Genomic DNA, 22,052 nt, shown 5'->3' on the forward strand with positions numbered 1-22,052 from the left:
ATGTAGTTACATTGAGGGCCGAAGGGCCTGTTCTGCGCTGTATTGTTCTATGTTGTCAGTGAATGGCATGTCTGGGCAAAACTGCAAGCCTTTAGAAAGGCCTTTGGACTGTGACATATCAATGTTGTGACACCATTCCACCCACATAGACCCACCACAGCCATAGCCTCCCCTGTGCCCACCCCAGCTGATTTAGGTCCTCATTGGAACTGAGTTAGGAATTGGAACTTATCCTAGTGAGAAGATCCTAACCCCAATTTGCAAATGCAGTGTCTGGTTCTCTGGGTGGGAGGGGGTGTGGGCCTTGGCACAGTCAGTGATGAATGCTGAGCTACAATGTTGGAAATGCGCTGAAGTTGTTCATCCTACACAAGACTCTCAGACCAAGATTCCCATTTATCTCCTCAGGAAGTGTTTGAGCGTCTCCGCCTGATCTACACAGTGGGGTATTCCATCTCATTGGTCTCGTTGTTGGCTGCTGTCTCTATTCTCAGCTACTTCAAGTAAGAATATTGCCACTACTTCACACCATGAGACTGCATTTTATCAGAAATTCTTTGTTGTTGACATTTTCTGTTTCTCAGGTGCTGTATGGACAATGGTGGCCCTAACCAGGATAGATGTGGTGGAGGGAGCGGTCGTTTTCGGTTGGCGGGGAATTGGGGAGGTGGTGGTGGGGGTAGTTTGAGGGCGGTGATTAGGGGATAGTGGGGAACAGGAGCTACACTCACATTGAAGACAAGTACACTGCTGCTCATAAAACATAGAAGAATCAGTGCCCCACACCAAATTACAGCCCATATAAAAGCAAATTGGGCTCCTAAATGTAGCTTCATCTCAATCACCTCTGTCATACTCCCCACCCCTAACCCCTGTGACAGAGAATGCCATAAGCTCATTCCTAAATCATAGTCAATTTCGCCAACACCTGTCACCCACCCTCAAATTCAACTGGACCATTTCTGACACCTCCCTCTCCTTCTTGGACCTCTCTGTCTCCATTTCCGGAATCAGGCTCACCACTGACATCCATTTCAAACCCAATGACTCACACAACTATCTCAACTACACTTCCTCTCACCCATGCTCCTGCAAAAATGCTATCCCATACTCTTAATTGCTCCGATTCTGCTATATCTTCTCCCAGGATGAGGCATTCTACGCCAGGACACGTCAGATATCCTCCTACTTTAGGGACCATAACTCCTCTGCAGTTAAGGATGCCCTCAACTGCATCTCCTCCATTTCCTACATTTCTGCCCTCAAGAGCCCTCCCACCACCGACAATAAAGGATAGAGTCCCATTAGTCCTCATGTACCATCCCACTGACCTCTGGATCCAATGCATCATCCTGCGATAGGGTTAGGGTTAGGGTTAGGGTTAAGGTTATTCTGCCACTCACAATCAGACCACACCACCAAAAAGATATTCCCTTCTCCACCCTTATCCACTTTTCACAGCACCATTCACTCCCTGACTCCCTCATCAGCTCTACACTCCCCACCAACTTCTCCACACACCCGGTTCCTTTCCCTGCAGGTGCAAGAGGTGCAACACCCGCCCAGAGGTGCATCACCTGTCCGTACACCTCCCATTTCACCTCTGTCCAAAGCCTCAAACAATTCTTCTAGATCCAGTAGAGATTCACCTGCATTTCATCCAACCTTATCTATTGAATCCATTGCTCCCAAAATGGTCTCCTGTATATCGGGGAGACCCATCACAGACTTGGGACCGGTTCACAGAGCATCTGTGCTCTGCATGTATCAACCAACCCGACATTCAGGTTGCCATCCATTTTAATTCCCCCTCCCACTCCCCTAGTGGCATGTCCATCTTTGGCCTGTGCTGCCAAACATAAGTCAGGCCAAACATAAACTGGTAGAACAAGCCCCGATACTTCACCTTGGGAGCCTATAGCCCGATGGCCTCAATATTGACTTCACCAGCTTCAAAATCCCTCCAGCCCCACCCTATCTGACATCCAGCCCACCCCCTCCTCATCAGCTCCCTGACCTCATCTAACCTGTCCATCTTCCTACTCAAACCTACTCCACCCTTCCGACTGACCAATCACAATAGCCACCTACCTGCATCCGCCTATCACCATCCCACCTACCCTTCCCTATTTACTTCTGGGCTCCCCTCCTCCTCCCCAGTCCTGCTAAAGGGTCTTGGCCCAAAACATTGACTTTCCTGCTCCTCAGATGCGGTTTGATGTGCTGTGTTTTTCCAGCTTCACACCTATGAATTCAGTATTCTCCCTAGCTTAGCGTCATCTACAAATTTAAAGATTGTACCTTTAACATCTATCTCCCAATTGTTTATATAAAGCAGAAAAGACATGACTCCCAACACTGATCCCTGTAGAACATGACTTCCAACTCATCTCCAGTCTGAGAAATGCGATCTATAGCGACCCTCTGTAACCTGTCTTTTAGACAACTTCTAATCTGTACTGTCAAGGACCCATCAATCCCAAACGTTTCTAATTTGCCAAACAACCTGCTGTTTGGCACCATATCAAATGCTTTCTGAAAATCGAAATATACAACATCCACTGCATTATCCTCATTGTCCTCAGTATTGTCTGTGATATCTCATCAAATAATTCATTTAATTTGTCAGATATGACCTGCTCTCGGCAAAGTTACATTGACTATCTAATATTAGCTTATTTTTCTCTAAGTGTATGTACTTTATCTGTATTCTGGCCTCCATTGGTTTCCCCACTATTGATGCCAAACTGTAGTATCCCAGGTTATCGTCTGTCCCTTTTTTGAAATGTGGCGTTATACTTACAATCTTCCAATCCCGGGGATTACTCCTATGCTCGGAGATCTCTGGAAAACTTATGCCTAAGGCTCCAAAATTTGCTTTTTTACCTCTGTCAGCAATCTAGGATGCATTCTGTCCAGGACAGTGACTTCTATACCTGGAACGCAGCCAACCTTTTTACTCTATCTTCTTTACATCATCCCCCCCATTTGGAGATCTATAATAAATATCTAATAGGGTCACTGATCCCTTCCTGTTTCTCACCTCTAATCATGTAGGGTCTAATTCATTAACTGCATCTTGTTCAAGTGTAATGACACTTGGACCCTCCCTTTTACTCATCCTGTTTCTACTAAAATCCTTATAACTTGAGATGTTAAGTATACAGTGCTGTTCTGGCTTGAGCCACTTACCTGTCAATGCCAATATGTCGTATTCTCTGGGAGCATTTCTGCTTCCAGTTCCTCAATTTCTTTCATGATACTCTGTGCATTTACATAGATACAATTTAGCCCGGCCCGTATCTCTTTCTATGTTCACTCCCTGACTCATATCCATAAAGTGTGACTTCCCAGTCATCCGGAACATTTCTTCCTGCATTTACTCTGTTTATATCTGTTAGAATTTTATAGGATTCTATGGGATCCCCCTTCATTTTTCTAAATTCTAGTGAATATACTCCTAACTGATTCAAGCAGAGAATGGGGATAAGGCAGTCTTTTTCAGGATGGCAGCCAGTGACTAGCAGAGTTCTGCAGGAGTCAGTGCAGGACTACAACTATTCATGTTATACATTAACAATCTGGATGAAAGGAACTCAGGGATTGTTGTGAAATTTGCAGATGACATAAAGATAGGTGGAGGGGCAGGGAATGTTGAGGAAGTGGGAAGGATGCAGAAGGACTTGGACAGGCTAGGACAGTGGGCAAAGAAGTGGCAGATGAAATACAATGTGGGAAAGTGTGAGATTATGCACTTTAGCTGGTAGAAAAGAGATGTAGATTATATTCGAAATGAAGAAAGACTCAGAAATCTGAAGCACAATGGGACTTCAGAAATCCAAGCCACAAAGAGACTTAGGGGCCTGGATTGTCTTAAGGTTAACATGCAGGTTGAAAGTTAGGAATACAAATGCAAGAGCTGTGGGTGTAGTTTAGATGGACTTTAGTAAGGCATTTGATAAAGTCCCACATGGCAGATTGGTACAAAAATTAAAATCACATGGGATTCGGTATGGCTGGCCAGATGGATACATAACTGGCTTGGTCATACAAGACAGAGGGTATTGGTAGAAGGGTGTTTTTCAGAATGGAGACTGGTAACTAATGGTGTTCCACAGGGATCAGTCTTAGGTCCTTTGTTGTTTGTATCAGATCTAAATGGTCTGGAGGAAAGTGTGGGTGGTCTGATTAGTAAGTTTGCAGAAGACACGAAGATTGGTGGAGTTGCTGAAAGTGCTGACAACTGTGAAAGGATACAACAGGATATAGATAGATTGGCAACTTGGGCACAGAAATGGCAGATGGAGTTTAATCCTAACAAATGCATGGTGATGCATTCTGGAGGATCAAATTTAGATGTGAATTATACTGTAAATGGTAGAACACTCAGGAAAATTAACATACAGATGGATCTGGATGTGCAAATCCACAGTTCCCTAAAAGTGGCGACACAGATGGCCAAAGTGACTAAGAAGGCATATGACATACTTGCCTTCATGGGCTGGGGCATGGAGTACAAGAGTAGGTGAGCCATGTTACAGCTATATAAAACCCTTGTTAGGCCATATTTGGAGCATCGTGTGCAGTTTTGGTCATCACATTACCAGAAGGACATGGAAGATTTGGAGTGAGCTCAGAGAAAGTTCACCAGGATGTCACCTGGTCTTGAGGGCATTGGCTGTGAGGAAAGGTTAAAAAGACGAGGATTGTTTTCACTGGAAAGACGGCACCTGGAAGAAGACTTAATAGAGGTTTACAAAATCATGAGAGGCATTGCTAGGGTGGATAGTCAGAAACTTTTTCCCAAAGTTGAAGTTTCAACTGCAAGAGGCACAGGTTCAAGATGAGAGGGCAACAGTCAGCTTTCATGCTCCTGAGATGCTGCTCAGCCTGCTGTGTTCATCCAGCTCCGCACTGTGTCATCTTATAAAAGTTTAAGGTGAATGTGCAAGGAAAGTTTTTCATGCAGAGTGTGATAGGAGCCTAGAATGCATTGCCAGAGAACATGGTGAAAGCAGGCATGTTGTCGACATTTAAGAGGCATCTGAATGGCTACATGAATAAGGAAGGAATTGAGGGATATGGACCGAATAAGGGCAGAAAGTTTGTTTTTAGTTCAGTCAGGGCACAATGTTTGGCAAAGGCTTCGAGGGCCGAAGATCCTGTTCCTGTGCCATGCTTCTGTTATGGTCTTTTGTTAGCATTTATTTTGAGAGGACGAGAATACTACAAGAGAGATGTACTGCTGAGGCTGTAGGAGGCTCTAGTCAGACTGCATTTGGAATATTGTGAGCAGTTTTGGGCCCCATATCTAAGGAATGATGTGCAGGCATTTGAGGGGATCCAGAGGAGATTTGCAAGAATGATCCTGGGGATGAAGGGCTTCTCATATGAGGACTGGTTGAGGACTCTGGGTCTGTATTAATGGAGTTTAGAAGGATGAAAGGGGATCTCATTGAAACTTACAGAATACTGAGAGGCCTGGATAGAGTGAACATGGAGAAGATATTGCCACTAATGGGAGAGGCTAAGACAGGGGACACAGCCTCAGGGTTATGGGAGGATCATTTGTAATTGAGATGAGGAGGAATTTCTTCATCCAGGAGGTAGATAATCTGTGGAACTCATTGCCACAGAAGGCTATGGAGGACAAATCATTGAGTGTATTCCCCCCCAATTATATAGGGGGAGGCGATGGTCTTGTGATAATATCACTGGGCTGTTAGTCCAGAAACCCAGATAACATTCTGGGGACCTGGGTTCAAACCATGCCACAGCAGATGTGGAATTTGAATTCAATAAATATTTGGAATTAAGGATTCAATGATGACTGTGACTCCATTGTCAATTTTCAGAAAACCCATCTGGTTCACTAATGCCCATCTTTCATGTGACTCTAGACCCACAGAAATGTGGTTGACTCTGAACTGACCTCTGGGCAATAGGGATGGGCAATAAGCACTGTCTAGACAGTGATGCCCTCATCCTGTGAATGAATAAAGAATGAAGGAATTGGAATTTCCTCCCTAAAGGCATCATAGGTCAACCCAGAGCAGGTGGACTACAGTGGTTCAAGAAGGCAGTTCACCACCACCTTCTCAAGGCAACTAGGGATGGGCAATAAATACTGGCCAACCAATGATGCCCACTCCCACTAATGAATAAAAACCCTAAGACAGAGATAGGTAGATAGGTATTTGGTTAGTAAGGGGATCAAACGTTACTGGGAGAAGGAAGGAGATTGGGATTGAGAATATATTAGCTACAATTGAGTGACATAGCAGACTTGATGGGCCGAATAGCCTAATTCTACTCCTATATCTTATAGCCTTGTCATTTCTCATCTTGCATCAGTCCTGCCATCTCTGGAATCATGAGACGTGCTATGTTGGAAGTGTGGATGTACAATGTCCTTTACACCAGTCAATGACAGCAGACAGGCAGGTGCAGCAAGCAATTAGGAAGGCATATGGTATATTGATCTTAATTGCAAGAGGATTTCAGTTTAAAAGTAAGATGCAGTGTAACTGCAGTTACACAGGGCCCCAGTGAGATGACGGCTGGAGTATTCCATGCAGTTTTAGTCACTCTACCTAAAGAAGGATATACTTGCCATAAAGAGAGTGCAGTGGAGGTTCACTGCAATGATAATGGGGATGGGCAGTACAGGCCCACGAGGAGATTGATTAACTAGAGTTTAGAAAGATGAGAGGGGCTCTGATTGAAATGTATAATGTTCCATCAGGGCTCGAAAGACTAAACTTTGGAAGCGATAGGAGGAACTGCAGATGCTGGAGAATATGAGATTGCAAAATATAGAGCTCGATGAACACAGCAGGCTAAGCAGCATCAGAGGAGCAGGAAGGCTGACGTTTCGGGCCTACACCCTTCTTCAGAAATGGGGGAGGGGAAGGGGGTTCTGAAATAAATAGGGAGAGAGGGGGAGGCTGATTGAAGATGGATAGAGGAGAAGATAGGTGGAGAGGAGACAGACCAGTCAAAGAGGTGGGGATGGAGCCAGTAAAGGTGAGTGTAGGTGGGGAGGAGGGAGGAGATAGCTCAGTCCAGGGAGGACGGACAAGTCAAGGGGGCGGGATGAGGTTAGTAGGTAGGAGATGGAGGTGGGGCTTGAGGTGGGAGGAGGGGATAGGTGGGAGGAAGGACAGATTAGGGAGGCGGGTACGAGTTGAGCTGGTTTTGGGATGCAGTGGGGGAGGGGGAGATTTTGAAGCTTGTGAAGTCCACATTGATACCATTGGGCTGCAGGGTTCCCAAGCGGAATATGAGTTGCTGTTCCTGCAACCTTCAGTTAGCATCGTTGTGACACTGCAGGAGGCCCAGGATGGACATGTCATGTGCGGAATGGGAGGGGGAGTTGTTTAGTGCGAACAGAACGTAGGTGTTCTGCAAAGCGGTCCCCAAGCCTCTGCTTGGTTTCCCCAATGTAGAGGACTCATATTCTGCTTGGGAACCCTGCAGCCCAATGGTATCAATATGGACTTCACAAGCTTCAAAATCTCCCCTCACTCTACCGGATCCCAAAACCAGTGCAGCTCATCCCTGCCTCCCTCCCTTCCTCCCACCTATCCCCTCCTCCCACCTCAAACCCCACCCCCATCTCCTACCTACTAACCTCATTCCACCCTCTTGACCTGTCCGTCCTCCCTGGACTGATCTATCTCCTTCCTACATCCACACCTACACTCACCTTTACTGGTTCCATCCCCACCTCTTTGACCTTTCTGTCTCCTCTCCACCTATCTTCTCCTCTATCCATCGTCCATCCGCCTCCCCTTCTCTCCCTATTTATTTCAGAACCGCCTTCCCCTCCCCCATTTCTGAAAAAGGGTATAGGCCCGAAAAGGGGTATAGGTTCCTCTGATGCTGCTTGGCCTGCTGTGTTTACCCAGCTCTATACTTTGTTATCCTAAATTTTGAGAAGATGTTTTCCCTGACTGGGGAGACAAAACCCGGGGACACTGTCTCAAGATACAGGGTGAACCATTTAGGACTATGATGAGGAAACATTTCTTTCACTCAAAGGGTAGTGAACCTGTGGAATTCTCAACCATAGAAGGCTGTGGAGGCCAAGTCACCGAATGTAGTCATAAAAGAGATACATTTTCAGACATTAAAGGCATCAAGGTGTATGAATGGAAAGCAGGAGTAAGGCATTGAAATAGAATATTAGCGATGGTCACACGGAGTGCCAGTGCGGGATTGAAGAGCTATATCTCCCACTCCTGCACCTAATTTCAACGCTTCTATGAATGAAACTCTGGCTGTTGGGTTAGGTGCATGCCTCTAAAGTGTAGCTGTGTTTGAAGTGTATAAAATGAATGGATCTAGTTCTATTCTTCACTAACTGGATTTCTGAGAAAAAGAATTCCCCTCCTCCGGACAAAGTTTAATCATGTGGTGCTTCTGTCCTCCATACAGGCGTCTGCATTGTACCAGAAATTATATTCATGTGCACCTCTTCACTTCGTTTGTATGCCGAGCTATCAGTATCTTTGTCAGGGATGCTGTGGTCTATTCAGACTCAGTGGTGGATGGGCTGGAGTTCAGAGTTGAAGATTTAACTGGTGATGTTGCCACTTTCCATGTGGACAAGCGTCAGTTTGTAAGTGCAGTCACACACACACAATCGGAACTCTGTCACACACCTGGCAATAAGTAAATAGCGAATGAGTCTCTTATCCATTGAAATTAGCACATCATCATTTTGCATTTTGTTTCACTGAAGAGTCACATTCTCTCAGCCTGTTAGGTGACCAAAGATGATCAAGGGTTTCAACGGAGGACCAATTAACACAGGGAGTTAATTTTGGCTATCATCCTGAGGAAAATAACATCAGATTAAAGGATGTCATTCAGGGAGATGGAGCGGGTATTCAGAGGTCACATGCAGCCAATAAAAGTTCCAACTCCAGGAAGCATGTGTCAACAATTTGGGGAACGCTGTCATTGATCTGATGCTCAAAATACTATCAGCAGCCGAAGCCTGAATCTCTGAATAAGCTGACCCTATGACAAAACCTGACCAGTACCAGCAAGGAGCCCAATCACAGAAATATTACTTGCAGTAGAAGACCATTCAGTTTCTTGTATCTACGCCAGCTCTTTGAGCGTCATGACTTAGTGCCATTCTCCTGCCTTTTCCCTGCAAGCCCTTTTCTGTGTCTCTATTTAAGTAATTCTCCAAAGCCCTCACCCTTACCCTAACACTCTCTTATCTGCCTCAGTTGAATCTACCTCTACCTCACTTCCAGGAAGTTTATTCCAGACCAAAACTGCATGTCTCTGATTTAGAAAGTTTTAACTATCCCTTAATCTAATTCCAGGTATTACCCGCCTACTCTCTATTCTAGTGCTACCTGTCTCCTCCAATATTTTACACATATAATCGAATAGAATATCCTTTAATATCACATGTACTCAAGTAGAGAAGTACAGGAGTATAGAGAAAGGTTCACAATGTCATTTTTCATGATGCCATCTTAGACACAAAGTACCTCAGTATAAATGTTTGAGACAAAACGAGGAATAAAAAAGGGTTGCATTACCTTACAGTGATTCATAGTAGGAGTTAGAAAAAAAAGGATAAACATCCTGATGTTACTCTCTGATATTCTCTCCTGGTTCCCACCACCTTGCAGACTCAGTTTAAACCCTTCACATTAATATACTCCACTCACAGTACAATGAAGGCAACACAAATTACTTGCTGACATTACAAAGATACATAAGAATGGAATTTGTGAGGAGGATACAAAGCATCTGCAAAATTATTTTGATAAGGTAGTTTTAAGGATAGAAATGTTCCTACTGGGAAAGATATAGAGGAAAAAAGTGTGCAAGGAAATTGCAATGAAACATAGTGGGGTCCCTAATTATTCTGCAACAATTAGGGGAGTAATACTGTGAAATGCAAATGGGAAAGGAATTTGTGAAGTGCAATCAGCAGAATCTTCTTGAATAATATATTTCTGGCCCAAGGAGAAAGGAAGCATTCCTGAATCTTCCATGGGGAATGAGGTGTGTCAAATTGTTCATTTCAGGAAGAGAACATTTGGGTGATGATAATGATGTTTCATACCATTTAGGGTTGGTCATGCAAAAGATCAAGAAGCAATGAAGAATAAAAATAATTAATTGGAGAGGCTAATTTCAATGGTGCAAGAATGAATCAGGCCAAGTATATTAGAATCAAAGATTGGCAAATGAGATATCTCTGTGAATGCTGAGGAAAGTCAGGCTGGAAATGACAGATGCATTTACCATAATCCTGCAACGCTCAGGGACAGTGCCAGTTAACGAAGGAAATAACCCTTGTTCAAAAAAGGATACAAGAAGAAACCAAGCAACCAATCAGATTAGCCCTGGTAGTGGGAAAGCTCTTAGAAACAGTAATGCTGGACAAAATAAACAGTCACTGGGCCAGTACTGGTCGATTACAGAAAACTAATAAAATATTAGTAATGGAAAATTTTATCTAACTAATTTGAATGAGTTTAAGAAGAATTATAGTCGGTTCCAGCTACGCAAATTGGCTATAACGCAACTGATAAATAGGGGAACGCTATTTCTAAAATTCAAATTGATGTTGTCTATAATGTGATTCCATTGGAACGTGAAGGAGTACACATTAACATCACATGATTGTTTAGTGGGTTTTGTCATGAATATGTGCATTGTTACCACTGAGAGAGTCTCAGCTCTAGTATCATGTGATCATCTTGCAGTGAACAGTCCTTTTTCAGAATGAAGAATGTACATAGTAGGGTTCATTGAAGGTTTGTATTGTGGCCTGCAGTACAGACTTAGTACTATTCTTCTGCCTTTTCCCCACAAGCCTTTACTTTTCTGCTTTTCTAGATGTATGCTAATGACTCAGAATTGAGAGAATAGGATTTGGCATGTTCCAGTCTCCACATCCCTCCAGCTCAGGTCCTGTTTCCTCAACTCTGAAATGACCAACATTTCTGAAAACTTTTGCAAGGTATGGTGGAGCTCTCCTTGAAGAGCCACAACATTAATATTAATGACTTGGAGAAGCTCGCTGCACACTGTTCACAAAGATGATAACATCATGCTTGGAGCCACAAAGCAAGAAAAGAAAGAAACCTTGTTCTCCTGACACCACTTTATCACCCTTTTCCTCCTGTTTTAAGTTGATTTTGGATCCAGTTTGCCAACTTGCCTTGGATCCCATGGCCTCTTGCCTTTTTCACAGCCTTCCATGTGGAACCTTGCCAAAGGACTTAATGAAGCCCATGTAAACCCATATCAACCTACACAATTCTCAATGTATTTAGTCACCTTTTCGAAACCTCAATTAAATTTGTCAGACAGGATCTCCCTCTAATAAATCCATGCTGACCACTCCAATCAACCCCTGCCTTTCCAAGTATCCTGACCTTTTTCCCATTAATTTTCCATCCCACTGACATCAGACTAACTGGAGCCTGGAATTACCAGGCCTACCGTTGTTACCCTTCTTGATCAAAGGAACCACATTAGTTATCCTCCAGTCATCTGGCACTTCACTAGTGGCTGACAAAGTATTAATTATCCCTGCCTCGGCCCCAGCAATCTCGTCCCTCACCTCCCGTAGCAGCCTGGTGCACATCTCATCATGCCTTGGGGATGTATGCATCTTTATGCTCACTGAAATATGTAGTAGCAGCTCCTTATTAATCTTAATTTGTTCTAGAACCTCACCATCCTAACTGATATCCCCAGCTATAATGTCTTTCTCCTTTATAAACGTAGATGGGAAATATTCATTTAAAATCTCTCCCAGTCTATTAGTTTCTCACACAGGCTTGTCCCTTTGGTCTCTGAGTGGCTCCACTCTTTCTCCAGTAATCTTTTTAATATACTTATAAAAGATCTTGGGGGTTTTTCTTCATTCTAAAAACCAAAGATATTTCACGGCCCCTCTGCCCTCCAAATTTCCTTTTTGAGCCACCTCTTATGCTCTCCATACTTTTGAATGGCCTCCCTGTTTTTGATGTACTGTACCTGACAGAAGCTTCATTCTCTTTCTTTAGCAACCTCTCCATTTCCCTGAATGTCTAGGTTTTTATGAAGAAATTGCCCTTGGTCTTCACTCTTAGAGGAACATGTTGCCCCTTAAATCTCACTATATTGTATTTAAAAGACTCCCACTTACCAAATCCAAGTACCTGCAAGTCGCTGATGCCGATTTGTATTTGCCAGATCCTGACTCATGATAGTGAAATTGGACTTTGCCCAACTTCTTCACCATCCCTATCCCTATCCCTTTCCATAACGACTTTGAAGACTGCACAGTTATGGTTACTATCTGCAAATATTTATCCACTGACACTTCAACCACTTAGCCAGCTTCACTCCCTTGGATTAGGTCTAGTACTGCTCCATATCTAGTAGGTCTGTCCACATACTGGTACTGCTCTCCTGGATGCACTTTAAAAATTCCACCCTGGCTAATCTTTTCACACTAAGTCAATCCCAGTTAATGTTAGGCACGTCGAAGTTCCCTACCACTGTAGTGCTGTTTCTCTCACATCTTTCTGTGATTTGCTGACATATCTGCTCCTCTATCTCTTTCTGACTGCTGGGAGGCCATTGGTGTAGTCCCAGCAAAGTGGTCGCTGGTCTTTTAGTTCTAAGATCTACCCAAATGGCATTGTTTGAAAACACTTCTAGGACATTCTCCCTCATTATTGCAGAGATGTTTTCCTCCATCAATAATGTAATGCCCTACCTGTCTTATATTGCCCTCATCATGTCTGAAAATTCTTTACCATGGAATGTTGAACTGGCAGTCCTGCTCCTCCTTAAAACATGCCTCAGTGATTGAAACGATATCATATGCCCATATGCTGATCCATGCTTTAAGTTCACTAGCGGACAGTCTCCTTCTATTAAAATAAGGACAAAAGTCACATGACACCAGGTTATAATCCAACAGTTTTATTTGAAATCACAAGCTTTCGTAGCGCTATCCCTTCATCAGATGAAATGCGGACAACACCCATACACAGACTTCGTAAGCAGAGAGATCAAAACATCGTACAAATGGTGTGAGTGGAGTGTTGGCAGGTGAAGTAAAAGGTCTCTGCAGGTGACCAAGAGTGTCAGACAGTATAAGTGTCAATAGCCAAATAACAAGTGAAGGGGTGATCTGTAATTTGTTAATTGGAGCAGAGAGAAAATTACAAAAAAATTAAAATAAGACGGCACTGGAGACAACCAAATGACTGGAATAATATGCTTGGTAGAAGAGTCACATGCCCAGGGTCTGACCAAAGTAACAAGTAATCCAAAATTATATAAACTAATTAAAGTAGAGATATCATAATAAGTTATCAAGGTGATGGTGCCAAAACAGGAAGTCAGGAAGATTTTACAGAACAGTAATGTGACATGAACCCAAGATCATGGTTGAACCCATCTTCGTGGGTATGGAACTTGGCTATTGATTTCTGCTTGGTGATTCTGCATTGTTATGTATCTCGAGGGCCACCTTGGAGGACGCTTACCCAAAGGTTGGAGACTATGTTGAGGGCATCTTGAAACCCGTTGTACAAGGAACACCCCAGCTTCTGTTGTGACACTACAGACTTCTTACAGAAACTCAGTACCCACAGACCATGGAACCAGGAACATTCCTCATCACAATGGACGTTTTGGCACTCTACACCAGCATCCCCCATGATGACCACATTGCTGCAACAGCCTCAGTATTCAACACCAACAACTACCAATTTTCAGACACCATCCTACAACACATGCACTTCATCCTCGATCACAATGTCTTCACCTTTGACAGCCAGCACATCACCCAGACACGCATGCCATGGTACCAGATTTACTCCCCAATATGCCAATATTTTCATGCACAAGTTCATGCATGACCTCTTTACTGCAAAGGACCTCTGACTAACGCTATACACCAGATACATTGATGAAATTTTCTTCCGTTGGAGTCATCGTGAGGAATCATTGAAATGATTCCACAATGATGTCAACAAGTTTCATCCCACTATCAGACTTACCATGGACTACGCTTCAGAATCATTCCCATTCTTGGACTCACATCTCCATCAAGGATGGACAGCTCAGTAAAAACCGAAAAGGGGAGGTGATGGCCTAGTGGTATTATTGCTGGACTGTTAATCCAGAGATCCAGATAATGTTCTGGGAACCGGGTTCAAATCCTGCCATGGTGGATGGTGGAATTTGAACACAATAAATATCTGGAATTAAGAGTCTAATGACGACCGTGAATCCATTGTCGACTGTTAGGAAAAACTCACCTGGGTCACTAATGTTCTTTAGGGAAGGAAACTACCATCATTACCTGCTCTGGCCTACATGTGACCCCAGACCCACAGCAATGTTGTTGACTCTGAATTTCCCTTGGGCAATTACGGATGGACAATAAATGCTGCCTAGCCAGCTGTTCCCTCATCCTGTGAATGAATAACGAAAAAGAAAGAACTTCAGATGCCCTAAATCAGGAGCAAAAACAAAGTTGCTGGAAAGGCTCAGCAGGTCTGGCATCATCTGTGAAGAAAAAAACAGAGTTAATGTTTCAGGTCTGGTGATGCTTCCTCACAACCTCAATCAACAGGCTTGGCAGCATCTATGAAAAAAATATCCAGAGTTAACATTTTGGGTCCAGTGAGCCTTTTTCAGTTTTGAATTTGTTTTTTGAATTTTTTTTCACAGATGCTGCCAGACCTCCTGAACTTTTCCAGCAATTTCTGTTTTTGTTCCTGATTCACAGCGTCCACAGTTCTTTTGTTTTCTCTTAAACAGACCATTGTTTGCAGCAAATTACTCAGCCTTCAGGACAACATTGACCACAACACCACACAACACAGCCATAGCACTGTCAAGACATGTCAGATCATCGACATGGACACTACCACCACATGTTGCAACACCACCCACCACGTGCACGGCAGAAATTCGTTGTCTATTTCATGCCCTGAGGTATGGTATATTGTCAGGAACACAGATGCTGAAACAATGGACGAGTAGACACTGCACAACAACTGCCATATAGGAACATTCCCTCCCAGTCAGGGAACACTTCAATGGTCAAAGACATTCAGCCTCTGATCTTTCAGATGGACTGCCATGGAGGATGCCTTTGAGATTCACAACAACACGGAATCACTGAGTAGAGACTGATAGCCAAGTTCCGTACCCATGAAGATGGCCTCAACCATGCTCGTGTGTTCATGTTGGGCTACATGTAACCCTACCGCACTGTTCTGTAAAATCTTCCTTACTGTCCTGTTTAGGCAGGAACACCTTTATAACTTATGATCTTTCTACCTTAATTGGTTTTGACAGTTTTGGATTGCTTGTTACTTTGCTTAGTCCCTCAGCATATGATTCTTATCCCTATCATATTATTTCAGCCATTTGGTTTGTCTTCAGCACGAGCTGATTTTTTGTTTGTAATTTTCTCTTTGCTTCAATTGACAGATAGTAGGCCATCCCTTCATTGTTTTTCCGCAGTTGACACTTTACTCACACCATCTGACACCTTTGATCACATGTAGAGACTTATTTTTCAGCCTGTTGACACTCCACTCACACCATTTGTGGGATCTTTCGATCTCTCTGGTTATAAAATCTGTGCCTGGGTACTCTCTTCACTTCAGCTGATGGAAAAGCAGCGCTCTGAAAGCTTGTGATTTCAAGTAAACTTGTTGGACTATAACCTGGTGTCATGTGACTTCTGACCTTGTCCACACCTGCACATCATGGTTTCCATTAAAATATTGCAGTTTATCTTTCCAGATCTCCCATGTGCCTTACCGTGCCCATGTTTTCTCTGCCTTCTGGACTCTCCTAATATTCGGCACGGGGCATCACGGTGGCACAGTGGTTAGCACTGCTGCCTCGCCAGGGACCTGGATTCAATTCCACCCTCGGGCGACTGCCTGTGTGAAATTTGCACATTCTCTCCATGTCTACGTGGGTTTCCTCCAGGTGCTCCGGTTTCCTCCCACAAGTCTAAAGATGTGCAGGCTAGGTGGATTGGCCATGCTAAATTACCCATAGTGTTCAGGGATTGGTAAATTAGATGGGTTATAGGGGGGAGGGTCTGCGTGGGCTGCTCTGAGGGTCGGTGTGGACTTGTTGGGCCAAAGGGCCTGTTTCCACACTGCAGGGATTCTATGATTCCTTCCATATCTGTTTGGTTCTTAGTCCTGCCTTTTATCTGCTCTGTGGCCCGTCCCCCTGACAAATCAGTTTGAAATCTTCCCAACAGCACAAACAAACAGCCCAGCAAGGATATTACACCCATTCCAGTTCAGCTGCAAACTGTCCTGCATGTACAGGTCCCAAATACTTCGGAAATTGTCCCACTGATCCAAAAATCTAAAGTTCTTCCTCCTACACCATCCATTTAGCCATGTGTTCATCTCACCTCCCTTTCTATTCCTATACTCAGTGACAGGTGGCACTGGAATTAACCTGGAAATTACAACTCTAGTATTCCTCTTCTTTAGTCTACTCCCTCAATCTTTAAATTCCTGTCACAGAACTTCATTTCCTTTATTTTTCCCATGTCATTGGTACTGACACATACAATGACAGTGGGTTGTTTGTCCTCCCATGTCAGAATGCCCTGCAGCTGCTCTGAGACATCCCTGATGCTGGCACCATGGGGGCACCCTACCATTTGAGAGTTTGTTTGCTGCCACAGAGCTACCTGTCAGTTCCCCTGTCACTGGAACTCTCCTAGTCCCCTGTTGTGCAGCAGAGACAGCCGTGATGCCACAATATTGACTGTTGCGGCTTTCCCCTAGGGGCCATCCACCCCAACACTATCTCACTACAAAACAAAGACAAAAGTTGCTGGAAAAAACTCAGCAGGTCTGCCAGCATCTGAAGAGAGAAATCAGAGATAATGGTTTAGTTTTTAGTCAGCATATCTGTTTGAGAGGGCAATGGCCACAGGGTACTCCTGCAATGCCCATCCATGATTATTAGTCTTCCTGGTGGTCATCCAATGCATCTCTGCCTTTGTAAGCCTAACTGGTCATGTACCCAGCTCACTAAACATGCTAAATAAAAACTGAAAAAACTGTGGATGCCGTAAATCAGGAACAAAAACAGAAGTTACTGGAAAAGTTCAGCAGGCCTGGTAGCATCTGTGAAAAAAAAATATCAGAGTTAATGTTTCAAGTCAGAACCTTCTCCAGTTCTAAGGGTCAACAGACCCGAAACGTTAACTGTGATTTTTTTCCTTTACAGATGCTGCCAGCCCTACTGAGCTTTTCCAGCAACTTCTGTTTGCATCACTAAACATGATATTCATGACATTCTCAGCCTCATGAATGATCATCGGTGAGTTTACCGCAGCTCTGGCTGTTCCATATGGTCAATTAGGAAGCTGCTGCTGAACACACTTCCTGCATAACTTGTTAGCTTGGAGACTGGAAGTGCCTCTGATTTCCCATATTTTGTGGGAGGAGCTTTTCACAGTGCTGAGCTCTCCTGCCATTTTGATCCTTATCCACCATAAACTAGGAACCATTCATACAACTTACCCACTGCTTAGAAAATCAGATTTCTCACTGTCTCTATTTCTAACAAACTACAAACTAGAAAAGCAAGGGCTTTACACTTTGTCTCGCTCCCAGTACTACTCAGTCAGTACCTAAACCTATTTCCTAAGTAGCCAATGCTCTTGTCCTGCATGATGTTTTTCACTCTGACATCACTGCAGGAGCTCTGCCTCTGGGTTTAGTGGAAGCTTCACTGCTCCTCTGCCACTGAAGTTGATCTGTGCCTTGTTGCTCAGGTTTTTATCTGGAAGCTCACTATTTCATCCTCCAGGCTCACTCAGCTCTCCTCCTGCTGCTGCTCTGAGTGAGCTCCTATAGGCGCAAAGAAGCACAGGTTTCAGAGCAGGTTGAGACAACAGTTACTAAAGTATCCTAGACTTTATTAACAAGTGCAGTGAAAAAAAACAACAAATTTGTGATGAATCTTTATAGATCAATGGCTCAGCCTCAAGTCGAGATCGTGTCTCAATCTGGCTAACACACCTTAGAAAAAGGAGGCTACGGAAAAGACTCAGAGAAATGTTCCCAGGATCAGGGAACTTCAGTTAATAGATAGGTTGACAGTGTTTTCATCAGAGAGAAACAGACTGAAGAGATTTGGTAGGCCTTTTAAAAATCATGAGGTGTCTGGTCAGAGCAGATAGGGAAAAGCAACAATGACTTAAGGAGAAACATCGTCACCCAGTGAGTGGGTGAGATTCTGGAATGCACAGCCTGGGAGTGTGGAGCGACATTCAATTGTGGCTTTCAAAATAGAATTGGAGGATTATCTAAAGACAAAAATTTGCAGGTTTGGGAGGCAGGGTACGGGAATGGGATAAGACGAGTAAGTGTTTACAGAGTTGACACACACTCAAATGGGCTGAATGGCCTCATTCTGGCTGTTACCTTTCTTTGGCTGTAGGTTCTAAATGTCAAGATAATGCTTTCGGATTCAGCTCGTAATATCAGGGATAAAAGTGACAGTGAAGTGCTCAGAATGTTGTAAAATTCAATGGGTTCATGAGTATCCTTAATGAAAGGAAACTGATGCTCATTATCCTGTTACTCTAGGCACACTCCAGCTTTCCTAGTTATCTGAATTCACTAATATTTGCATCTTGTCATTTCTTGATCCTGGAATTTCTTGCATTGGGAGTCTAACTCCATTTTCACACACTGTAGGAGTAAAGATAATGGTCCAGAGCATCACAGCGCCCAAAACACTTTTCAAATCTCATCCATCCTGTGACCAACAGGTTTTGTCAAAATGGGAGGGTGTGTCTGACATAGGGGAGTTTGGGCTGGCAGTTTGTCCATTCTTACATCACGTCCCCTCCTCACAGTCTGTCTCCTCATCCTCACACCCTGTCCCCTCCTCACAGTCGGTCTCCTCACCCTCACATCATGTCTCCTCCCCACAGCTCACCCCCACCTCACAACCCATCCCCTCCACACAGCCTGATTCCCCTGCACACAGCTCCATTCAGGTAAAGCATATTTCAACCACTTACCAAGCTGGCAAAGGCATTCTAAAAGCTTGTTTTATGTTTGTAGCTGTAGTGAGAAGTACCTCCATTTCAAGCTGTATTTGAGCAGGCAATAAGGAAATGGAATGAACTTCTTTATCTCTGTATCCAGTGGGAATGATTCTGTTTCCAGCATGGCACTGGGTCATCACTTGTTATTTGGCCCAAATGTGCTGCGCTTTTGTCATATGCCTTCTGGGCACCATACTGAGAACTTAGCTACCCAATCAGTGCCTGAAAAACAAGCACTGTGTAACAAATATAGGGGCCAGAGAGACAGACAGTATTGTATCTATCACTGTTTCAGTCTGATAACTGAGCTGTACATTTGCAGGCTGGTTGTAAAGTGGCAGTGACGATATTCCTATACTTTCTTGCTACTAATCACTACTGGATCCTGGTGGAGGGCCTCTATCTACACAGTCTGATCTTCATGGCTTTCCTATCAGACAAGAAATATCTCTGGGCACTAACTCTGCTTGGTTGGGGTAAGACTGCTCAAATGCAATGTACTCTTTGCCTGATTGTGTATATACTTTTGATTGGTTTCCCCTTCTCTCAGTTCAATTATTCATCAGAGATAACAAGGTGTGGAGCTGGATGAACACAGCAGGCCAAGCAGCATCAAGAGCAGCAGGAAGGATGATGTTTCGGGCCTAGACAATTCATCAAGCAGTTTAGATGTCACAGAATCAGCCATGGCACTGCTCCCTGATAACTCCAGCCCAAATCATTTGGGACTGAGCATTGAGTTGGTGAGACGGGAGCAGGACCATATTGAACCCATTCCATTATTCAATAGGATCAGTTAGCCACAGATGATGCATGCTTCTTGGAGGCATTCTCTTCCTCAATGGAACAAATTTTTGTTGACAGTTATGAAATAGTTCCTCGAACGTCCATTGCTGCTTTGCTACCATTTTAGCTATTAACCTATATCCTCATAGTGTAGTAATTGTTCTTTAAGTTTAAGACACTAGAAAAAAACCTTTTCACACAGCGAGTAGCCAGGATCTGAAAGGCACTACATGAGAGCGTAGTGGTGGAAGATTCAATTGATGCATCCATTAGACTGTTTTTTGAAAAGGGACTGTGTGCAGGGTAACAAGGTGAAGGCAGGAGAATGTTTCTTTTAGCACTGTAATAGTTCTGTGATTCTCAAACTGAATCTGAAATTATATCATGCTATGATCATTCCTGCCTTGAGGATCCTTTACGGTGAAATCATCAATTAGCCCTGTTTCATTGCCCAATTTCATGTTCCTTGGCTGATTCCAGAATGTATTGTTCAAAATAAAACTGTCCTTAAGGTTACTAATGGAAACTTGATTCATCCGATTTATGTGGAGATTAAAGTCTCCCATTATTGTTGCAATTACTTTATTACAAACCACCATTATTTCTTGATTTATGCTGTCTCCTATCCTGTAGGTATTGTCAAAGGCTTTATAAGCCACTCCTACTAGTGATTTCTTTCCTTTGCTATTTCTTATCTCCACCCAAAGTGATTCTACATCTTGACCTTCTGAATTACAATTATTTCTCACAACCGTACTGATAGCAACTTTTATTTGGAGTATTGCCTCTTTCTTTCATTTTCATTTCATTACTGAAATGTCAAACACACAGGAATATTCAGTTCCCAGCTTTGGTCACTTTACAAACATGCCTCTGTTTTGTCTATCATATAATATCCCTTTATTTCTATCCATGCTATCACGTTATCCATTTTATTATGACAGCTTGGTGCATCCAGATAAAGAGCTTTTAATGTTGTCTCTTTCTCCTATTTTTATTTATTCTGACCATATCTGTTGGTGTACTCTGCTATTTATACACATTGTCCTTTCAGGTAGTGCTCTGGTCATTACCCACAAACATACCCATTATTGCCTGTCTTATAATAACTAACTCTCTAAATCTACCCTCCTATTACATACCAGGGTGATCACCATGCAGAGTGGAAGGAAGGCAATGACCAGAAATGGGGCAGAAGATGCAATAACTACACAACAAATAGCATTACGTCAGGATGACTTCAACAAAGTGACATTGCTTGTTTCAGTGTTGCCAGCGGAGCTTTAACACTAAATGTATTGGTAATATATAGAGATGGGGCGTGCAGTGACCACACTAACTAATGTTGGGCAATAGCTAAAGTCCAGTCCAAGCTCCATTCTTCTGTTGAATTGTTAGTTGTGAAAATGACCAACACCTATTTTAATCACCCTGGCAGTCACATGATGCAATAATATTGGGGGTTGATATTTAATCATAGCAAACAATCTCTGTCCATTAGACAAAAATAAACCCAAATGGGATGCAAGGGGGAAAGAAACAGTGGTGGAAATCTTTAGAAGCCATGAAAGTTAAAGGCAGTTTTTCTGTGCAACTGGAAAATGGATACAACTCTGCAATCATATCTATTCACTATGTTTTATCAATGTTTTGGAGAAATGGTTAGGGGCAATAGTGTTCAAAATGGAGGTGTTGCTAAAATGGGCAAAATGAAGAGACAGCATGAAAACACAGCAGAACTCTTGTGAAAAGTGTGATGAGACTCAGAATTCACTTCTGGGGTGTGAGTGAGCAAGTGAACATTCAAGGTGAGATTGTACAAGTGAATGAAGGGAAGTAGTTTGAAGGTACGTAGCGGGTATAGTCCAATTTTAACCTGTTTGCTTATGCAGAGGACAATCACTGAGATAGGTTAGTTGGACAAATAGTCTGTTTCTGTTTGGAAGCCCTGTATATTTCTGCAGATTTGTAGTGGTATTGACCAGCATCAGCTTGGATGAAATAATAAACTTGATTTCAACCAACACTTTGATACACAAGCCCCAAGTAAGACCAATCCTCAGTCACCCATCATTCTTATGCTACTGATGTACACTGGTGTTAATTGTATCTCTATTGTGTGAATTATATACAAATTGAGGGCCTTAACTGGGATTTC

At 43.3% G+C, this 22,052-nt stretch overlaps 1 protein-coding gene across 1 annotated transcript in view; it reads left to right on the forward strand.

The window, feature by feature from the left end:
• LOC125466176 (parathyroid hormone/parathyroid hormone-related peptide receptor-like) overlaps positions 1-22,052 on the forward strand; it is a 77,446-nt gene that overhangs the window by 22,856 nt on the left and 32,538 nt on the right. The window contains exons 6-9 of the mRNA XM_059638801.1: positions 409-503; positions 8,440-8,585; positions 11,593-11,624; positions 19,431-19,584. Of these exons, the coding sequence (XP_059494784.1) occupies positions 409-503; positions 8,440-8,585; positions 11,593-11,624; positions 19,431-19,584 (427 nt within the window). The remainder of the gene's footprint in view (positions 1-408; positions 504-8,439; positions 8,586-11,592; positions 11,625-19,430; positions 19,585-22,052) is intronic.

This window comes from Stegostoma tigrinum, chromosome 31, assembly GCF_030684315.1.
Source record: "Stegostoma tigrinum isolate sSteTig4 chromosome 31, sSteTig4.hap1, whole genome shotgun sequence".
In the NCBI taxonomy this organism is placed as follows: domain Eukaryota; kingdom Metazoa; phylum Chordata; class Chondrichthyes; order Orectolobiformes; family Stegostomatidae; genus Stegostoma; species Stegostoma tigrinum.